The 8,442-nt window shown below is 47.4% G+C and overlaps 1 protein-coding gene across 2 annotated transcripts; it reads right to left on the bottom strand.

Moving 5' to 3' along the window:
* Positions 1-90: 90 nt before the first annotated feature.
* On the bottom strand, positions 91-6,816 carry MGP (matrix Gla protein). 2 transcript variants are annotated; one of them, XM_065675717.1, is made up of 6 exons: positions 6,714-6,769; positions 5,483-5,527; positions 3,506-3,652; positions 2,702-2,737; positions 1,475-1,550; positions 91-590 (listed from the first exon to the last, which is right to left on the bottom strand). In XM_065675717.1, exons 3-6 carry the CDS (start codon positions 3,564-3,566, stop codon positions 452-454), a joined length of 312 nt encoding a protein of 103 aa, XP_065531789.1. In that variant the 5' UTR covers positions 3,567-3,652; positions 5,483-5,527; positions 6,714-6,769; the 3' UTR covers positions 91-451. The 2 variants fall into 2 exon arrangements, with proteins under 2 accessions (XP_065531789.1, XP_065531784.1); XM_065675712.1 differs by lacking the exon at positions 5,483-5,527 and having other exon boundaries at positions 6,714-6,816.
* Positions 6,817-8,442: the final 1,626 nt, after the last annotated feature.

The following is an 8,442-nucleotide window of genomic DNA, read 5'->3' as shown; positions in this document are numbered from 1 at the left end:
CAAAAGTAGGAGCTGAAATTTGCCAGTGACCTCTAAAAGAAGACACTTGTAGATCCTGGAACAAAAGCATTGTAGATCATTTCAAACTCATTGGATTGCAAGGTAATGACTTTTATTTTCCATAATCCACACCAGATTCTATGATAAACAAACTCAGCTTCTTCATGGAAAATTGCACACCGCCACCCCCAAAATACTGTGACTCACGAGAAGATAGTATCAAACCAGCAATTTACGGTGTAGTAAACACCCACATCTTGAACTCTCTCTGATCTCTGCTACATCAGCTCAGGGCTAATTAACACAGTGTAGGATTCCATGGCTACAAGGGAGAGAGGCAGCAGGCAGGATAACATACAGGGACATAAGCAACTGAGTATGTTTCAGAGCCACTCCATTTTCTGGGAAGATACCCTGGGCTCCAGGCCTCAGGGTGGGTTTAAGTCATCCTTTACTTGGTTCTCCGCCTCCCAAAATAGTGCCTGTAAGCAGCAGCATAGCCATGGCGAAAAGCGTACAGTTCACATGGGTAGTAGTCCTCGCAGATCTCCCTCTGACGTTCATAGGGTGCTTTACTACGTTCCCTGATCCTGCAACAGTAGGAGAGATGAAGGGTAAATGCTGTCCTCTTCAACATCTGTCTACAGCCCTTTTCTGGCCCACAACCCCCTGTAAGGGTCCATCACGAGATTCCATCATCCAGCTGCAAAAAGCTCCTCATACCATATTCTGTTCTCACTACACACAGGGGAGCAATGTGACTACAGCAGGAACATTTTGCCTCTGCAGGCAACCTTTTATTTCAGGGCTAAGTGAAGTGATGGGGAGAAGTAGATGGCTCCTGCCTCAACTTGGAGAAGAGTCCTTCCTCGGCAGCACCCCAGGCTTGCTGCCTTCAGCTCTTCTGCTGTTCCCCAAAGCCATGCATGGAACAAAAAGCCCTGAAACATCCTGCAAAGGGGCCACCAGGTACTGTGGAGAAAGTTTGCCTTGATGCTTCATTTAGAGATTATTTCTGTGCTTCAGCCTTTACTTTCACAAGCCCTGAATAAGGCATGAAACTGCCTATATCTACATTTCATAGATGAGGCAAGGAGGCCCCCAGGTGGCCCTGTGATTTAGAAAAAGCTGTGCTAATTCTGCTTGAGATTTGAGGACTAGAACAAGATCTCAAACTGAGCTGTCTTTCTGGCCATCCAACACTGATTTCCTCTCCTTCTGTTGGTGTTTCCTTAGAACAAATTAAGCAGAGCCCCTCCAGCATATGACATGATTTCAAATGTAAGGACTTGCTCTCTACGATCTCTAGTTCCAGTTTCTCTGAGGCATGAAGGACTTCACAGGCACCTCACATTGAGAAAGGGACTGAGGCATCTCAGAATCACCATGGCTGCCACCCCTGATACCAGCCTGTGCTTGGCAAGGAAATGCCTCTCCCCGCTCTCATCCTTAGTGTCCTGAGGCTGTAACATACCTCTCCTGAGTGATGGCTTCTAGTCTTGAATCAGCTTGGATGAAGTCATTGGCCCTTCGCCTGTTGATGAAGGGATCTGAGAAGGCAAGGGGTTATTTAGAGTAGATTGACACCTTTTCAAGGCCATATTTCAGCAAAAGCGAACTTCCATGTCTATAACAGGCTTCCTGTCCACTCTCCCATGCACAGTGAAACCCAGAACCTTTTAATGCTCCCTGTTGCCTACCCCACTGCTTTGTGCACAGGTTCTCCCTCTAGTTTCCACAGCGTGCATGGAAGTGCACAAACTTCTCTTGCTCTGCTGTTAATCAAGCTACTGTGATTTTGTGCCACAGCCCCCCTGAGTGAGCAGGGCTTGGACAGAAGGTAGGTGCCAAGCTGCACAGAACATAGGAGGTCTGGGCACACTCAGCATCAGGAAATTGCAGGTAGAAACAAGAAGAGCCTGGGTAAGTTCACCCGCTTCTAAGGTTAGGTAGTCACAGAGCAGTCTGTGTGGCAGTTTTAGACTGAGGTGTCTGAAGGTCCCTTCAGTCCTTTTTGAGAAACACCACAGCCCTATTGTAGCATTCAGGAGTCTGTGGATGTCTTTGGTATTTTCTCCCACAAGTGCCTTTGTGCTTCTGACTAGCTGCTTTGTGAAGTCCTTCTTCCAGATTGTCTAGTTTCTTTTTAGTTTCAATCCATCTGTTTTCTAACCTCTCCAGAATACTGCTTGTTCCAGACTGAGACTCTCCACCCTTTCATGCTTTTCCTGTGACTCTAATACTCTCTTTCAGCTGAAGGGTCTCTCCTACTCACACATCCCACCTGTTTCTACTAAGGTGCCACAAGTAAGTCTCTCCCTGTCCTTGGAGGAGAACAAGTCATGTCACTGGCTTCTGCAATACCTCTTCCCATGCTCATCCTAGAGTTTTTTGAGCAATGTCCTTTTCTAGTGTGACTTAACCTATTTTAGGTGCATGCAGCAGGGGTCTAAGCTCGTGACTCTTTATTTTCCAGTTCTCATATTCTTTGCAAAACAATGAAATGCATTTGTGCCCAAACATGTGAAGTCTTTTTTAATCCTTTCTCTTTCTGTCCTGAAACTCCATCACCCAGTAAATTCTATTTCCCTGGCCCGAGTGGTTTCACATATTTAATCCCTACAGTAAAATACAAGGAAATGGTCTTGAAGACGCCTGTAGCCCTCTTCAAATTTAAGAAAATAGTAAAGCAGTCTCTTACTGAGATACTCATGGGATTCCATGCTCTCATGGGACTCTGGGAAAAGAAAGATTAAAACATATGGTAAGATACTGTATTGATGTGATTCAGTCTTTCACACACAACAGATCAATCTTTCACACACACAAACCAGAGAAACCAGGTTTTAGAGCATCTATTTAAGAAAAAGGGATCGGGGGTGTGACCTGGTATTTATATGATGAGTTTACGGTGTTTAGGGGTTTAGAATGGAGCTATCTAGTGTCATAGGCAGGACTTCAAGGCTCGTAACTGGTCTTCGAGTGTGTGATTTGCTAGCATAGTTCTTTTCCTTCATGCTCCTGACAGGGCAGTGGACAGGATACCTGTTTACCTTCAAGGCCTGCATGTGGTCTTAGGGAATGAATCAGCACAGTGAAATGTGCTTGACAGTTGCATGAAAAGGCATCTTAATTCCCTCAGTGTGCCTCATAGGAAAAGGGGGTTGATATTAGAAAAGGAGAAAGGGAAATGTCCCAATTCAAAAGGAAGAATTAAGAATAACAACTTTTATTGTAGTGCAGACAACAGAGAAGCAGAAAGAGGAGCAGTCTTCAAGGTGAGCTGGAGCAGAAAGGAAGAGGCTGAAACATCTTGGACCACAAATCACACCAAATAGAGCTGACAGCTCTGGAGCAGGGCTAGGAGGATCTGACACAAGGGCAGGAAAACACGCAAGAAATCAAGTTAAGGGGAAAGAAGGCACAAAGTTGAATAAAAAGCATCTGAATAGACCCAAAGACATCTGCAGGTTTGGAGCTCTACCCAGTGAAAAAGGTCACCTACCATAGCAAGTAGCAGCCATCACCAAGACAGCCAGCAGTGTAAGAATGATAAGAGCACGCATTGTGCCAGTGCGGGGAGGAATCTCTCACTGTCTTTCTTGGTGTGTCACTCTCTTCCCACTGAGGGTAGCTGGAGATCCTGGGCTGCCTGCAAAGTTAGAACTGGAATGTTTATTATGAAAACAGAGCCAGGAGGGGGCCCATGAAATAGCCTGGGGAAGGCAAAGTCTGGCTGGTACACACTCTTTATGGACCCATAACAAAACATCCTCTATTAGCAGATTGAATCAGCTTCTTGGAAGGAGGGGTCATGCCCCCTTCATCTCCCATTTCAGGGCTGGGGGCCATAATTCACAGGCAAGTATGTCACTTACTAGTACTCCATGGTCAGAAAAGCTGACCTGCACAAGTGGAAGAAATTTCAGGGGCTAGTGGGGGCCCAGAGGGAGAGTTATGTGCTGATCCCAAATGTAAATGTTTGCCTTTCTAATTTTTCCTCTGATCTGCCCTCTTTGCCCCCACTATCCCACATTTGGACACACCCAGCCCAAATGTTCTGTTAGCTTTGCTGATGGAGACTTGCAGAATGAGGCTTCAAACATTCCCTCCCCACTCAGTCCCCCTCCCTCCAGTTGGCCCTGCTGCAGTCTCAGCCTGCCAGTCAGAGGAGGAATCCAGTCCCACTGCCTCTTCCTCTCTCCTACTTCATTGCTCCATTATTACAAGCAGCAATCTAGAAGGATCCCTTCTTTCTGCTGAAGGGATCACAATTTTTACGTTCAAATGAGAGCAGCACCCAGAGCTCTATCTCTGCAGGTCGTCACTGTAGTCCTGGCCCTACATTGCTCTTCCAGCCCAAGGGACAGCATCTTAGTGAAGGCAGAGTTAACGGTACCTCTCAGGACTGCCACCTCTTTAGCACTAAAAGCCCTTGCCCCACCAGGCACCAAAGTCAATGCAAGGAGTTACAGAGATAGCCATCCCTGCTGGGTGACAAGCAAAGGGAAGTAGTTTGCTAGAGGCAAGGCAGGGAGGGAAGATGGGTACCTAGTGCCTGACAGCTCTCCCTCGTGGCAGTGGTGTCTGTGACCATGCACAACGCCTGGAGATGACCACAGGGCACAGTAGCCATTGTTATGTCTGATCCAGGCTCTGGTGACCTCCTGCTTTGTCCATGTGTAGCTGCAGGAATGATGATTTCTCACTGACAGGGTGCAGACTATGTGCACGCTGAGTGCAGACCATTCCACCCAAGCCAGTGTCACTGCTGTCACCTTCAGAGGCTGGTCTGGGGAGCCATGCTGCAGGTGACACAGCCAAGAGTGTCCTGGGTTTAGCAGTAGCAGTCAGTTTTTCTCCTTCTTAGTAGCTGGTGCTGTTCTGTGTTTTGACTTTCGTCCTGGGAGCACAGCTGGTAACACCAATGTTTTTAGTTGTTGCTAAGTAATGTTTACTCTGACCAAGGACTTTGTGAGTCTCATGCTCTGCCAGGGATGAAAGGAGGCCGGGAGGAAGCAGAGACAGGACACCTGACCCAAGCTAGCCAAAGAGGTATTCCATACCATTGCACGTCATGCCCAGGGAGGTAAATGGGAATTACCCGAAAGGGCACATGCTCTCTTCAGGGGGTCAGGCTCATTTTGGTGGGTGGTATCATATTCTCTTCACTTGTTATTTTCTTTTAGCATTAGTATCATTGGTGGTAGCAGTAATGATTTGTGTTATACCTTAGTTACTAAACTGTTCTTATCTCAACCCATGGGAGTTACATTCTCTCGATTCTCCTCCCCATCCCTCTGGGAGCAGGGGTGGGGGAAGGAAAGAAAGAGGGAGGAAGGGGAGGAGTGAGTGAATGAGCTGCGTGGCTGGGTTTAAACCACGACCAAGAACTTCAGGGACAGCTAGTCAGAGCCTAACACTTTCCCAGTGGGAAGTAGAATTTTAGTGGAACAAGATTACTCTGGGCTTTACAACTTACCCTTTCGATGCCAAATTCCTGGCCCTTGCCTGAAGCCTGTGGTCTCTGAGAAAGAAACCAAGCAGGGCTTTCAATTTCAAACCAGAGAGAAATAGTTACTTTTCTTTCCCATTATCCTACCCCAGTCCTGCACCATCAATACCCCTTCCCCTTTCATCCATGTCCTGACCTTTCAGTGCTCACCCTGAGATGAGGAAGACAACCAGGTTGTGCTGGGGCAAAAGCCCAAAATCTGCTATAGACACAAGGTCAGAGAAGTAATGAGACTTTTCTGCTGTTCCTCCCAGCCCTGACATTCCAGTCTTTTTAAGGGAATTCTCTGCTCTGGGATTGTTTGCATCCCATAGAGCCAACAGTTTTGGAATTAGTATCACACGTGGATTTTATAGGTTTCCTGAATGTCTTGTACACTCTTTGAGCTCATGGGAGCTGCCAAGAAAGGACGGCTTGAGAGTCTGAAGGACAGAACCCAGTGAGAAAGCAGTGGAACACAGACAGGAAGATGCTGGGAGTACTTTGGCATGAAGGTAAGGCTGCACAGTGGGAAACTCCAACATGTTTTCCAAACAAACCCTCTTTATTTATCCTCAATTCACTCAGGGCAGAGCACTCTGCTCCCTGGAAGACTCCACTCCCATTTCAGAGGACTCTGATCCCAGACTGCCTGGAGTATCCCCTACCTTCAACCACAGGAGAAGGGCCACAAACACGATGTTGACCCAAATGTTTCATTTTTCACCACAGAGGCAATGCATTTTCCAAGTATGCTGGTATGACTGAGTATGCTGGCTACACACCCCCAAACCAATCAACCTCCTTCAGGGAACACTTTCCCTTGAAAAAGTACATCTCCTTTTTACTCTCCCTGTACTCCATGCTTCATCAGCACACATCTCCCCTCCCCAGCATCAGGGGGCTGCTGCAGAGGTAACACAGCACACAATACAGTGAGCCCTATCCCCCTGCTTTCTAGCAGCATCCACTGAGTAGCAGTACAGAAAGAGAAGCTAAGATGAATTCTCTGCAAGTGCCAGGGAAACATCTGCTGTCCCCTAAAACAAAGGCAAGATCAGAAAAGCAGTTCTCTGGCCTGTCTCCTGCTAGAGTGGAGAATCGCAGCATTCTGCATGCCACAGCAAGAGCTCAAAACATTTTGCAGCTGTGAAGCTCCAGCAAAGCATCAATAACAAGAAGCTGTCCAGGAAAAGCAAGGCAGTCCCCGCATACTCACTGAGCCGTCGCTTCCCCGCCAGCCTGCAACTCCTGTCTGCAGGACAGCTCTCCTGGCGTCCTGATCCCTGGACTGAAGAAGAGGGGCCTTTTATTTATTAGCATCGATCAGTGACTCCTCCCCTCTTCTGTCTCCTACTCTCGATCCACCCCCAGGCTACCACCTTCTCAGTCAAAAACACCTCCTGTCCACAGCAAGAAAACCAGCAAGCTCAAGGAACTGAGCCAAGAGGGAGAGGAAAGAGCCAGAGCAGGCACCAGGGGCCACATCCAGGCTTCCTTATTGTGCCTAGGAGCAGTGAGTAGGAAGGGGTCTGAGGACAAACGCTAGTCTCCCTTTTTGCAGCAAGACCCCTCTCTCTGCCAGCCCTTTCTTCCCTGGCTGTGCTCTAACTACAGCTGTGCTGCTGGCAAGGGCACCTGTTCTTCCACAGGAAGCAGGAGGCCAGAAGCCTTCTCCCATCTCTGTTCACGGTCCTTTTGCAATTGTCTGGTCTCCCCTCTTAATATCAGGCTAATGTCAGACTGAAAAGTCACATAACAAAGTTGTCTGCTTTCGGAGGCAGCTCTGAAACCTCCAAAAGTGACAAACCTGAAGAGGCAAAGAGCTGGCTCACACAAACCCAAGCCTCTGAGATGTACCCTCGCTGCCCACAGCAGACCCACAACAGTGCTGGTCAGCATGTCAGACAATCTACATGTGCTTGCTGGACTGGGTTATTGGCTTTCTAGCTTTTCCTGCACCTCAGCCAAGAGCACACAATGCACCATGCTGAGATGCTGAACCCATGTGAATAGCAACTCACAGCAATGCTCCTTCGCTCTGCAGAGATCCATGCCTAGTGCACACTGAGCATGGGTGCTGGCACATCCAGTCCTTAAGTAAGGGTAGGCACAGCCCAAGAGACGGAGCTCAGCAGAGGTAAGATGGAGGTGATGACCAACTGCAGAATCAGTGGCTTGGGAGGTTAAGAAAGAAAACCCATCACATCTATTCACTAACCAAACAGCTGGTGAGTGTAGCTTGTCTGGTCCAGAAAAAGATCAATTGTAGCCTGATCTGTAGGTTGCAAAATTACTTGGTAGCAAAATAAAAATGATAGCATAACTATGGAGTTAAAGACCCACCAAATGATTGGAACAGAGGTGGGATTTGCTGCACTTCTATAGGACTCTTCGTCACCTTGCAACTAACACATTCATTTTTTATATATGTATTCTTGCCTGCTTCCCAATGAACAGTGAGGAATTCCTGTAGGGTCTTTAGCTCCTATAGTACTTGGTAAGGTTGGGGAAGTTCAGGCCTACCTGTGGCAACAAAGGTACCATATTACATATGTCTTTGTACAAGCAGCTGTTGACCCACAGAGTCTGACAGCAGTAACCTTGAGCTCCTCAAGGTACAGGGTGCGTAATCATCAGCCACCTTTGAAAAGCAGTGCAAACAGGAGGACATTTCTTGCCCTCTTTTACCACCCTTCAGGGACAGCTGAATCTTCAGCCCTGTGACATGCTGAACTCTGTAAGATATCACATCCCAGATCTGGTCCTCCTCATTTGCCTAGACACTGGAAGACTTCTGTCTCCAGTGGCATCTCACAAGTTTTTAGTTAAGTTGGAGAAAATGGGCATTAAAGCCAAAATTATGAGATAGTAAGGAGCCAGGCAAATGGGGCAGAAGCTTGAACAGTGGAAAGAAGAAACGTTGAGGAATTACTAATTTAATTTTT

This window comes from Lathamus discolor, chromosome 1 (genome assembly GCF_037157495.1).
Source record: "Lathamus discolor isolate bLatDis1 chromosome 1, bLatDis1.hap1, whole genome shotgun sequence".
NCBI lineage: Eukaryota > Metazoa > Chordata > Aves > Psittaciformes > Psittacidae > Lathamus > Lathamus discolor.
This window is presented reverse-complemented; position numbering and strand designations above follow the sequence as displayed.

Excerpts from the sequence above, each read along its gene's own strand:
- MGP (XM_065675712.1), bottom strand. The coding sequence starts at position 3,566 with ATGCGTGCTCTTATCATTCTTACACTGCTGGCTGTCTTGGTGATGGCT. Across the intron at positions 1,551-2,701 it reads GGAATCCCATGAGTATCTCA|ATCCCTTCATCAACAGGCGA; the intron begins GTAAGAGACTGC and ends TTGCCTTCTCAG. Across the intron at positions 591-1,474 it reads GAAGCCATCACTCAGGAGAG|GATCAGGGAACGTAGTAAAG; the intron begins GTATGTTACAGC and ends CTACTGTTGCAG.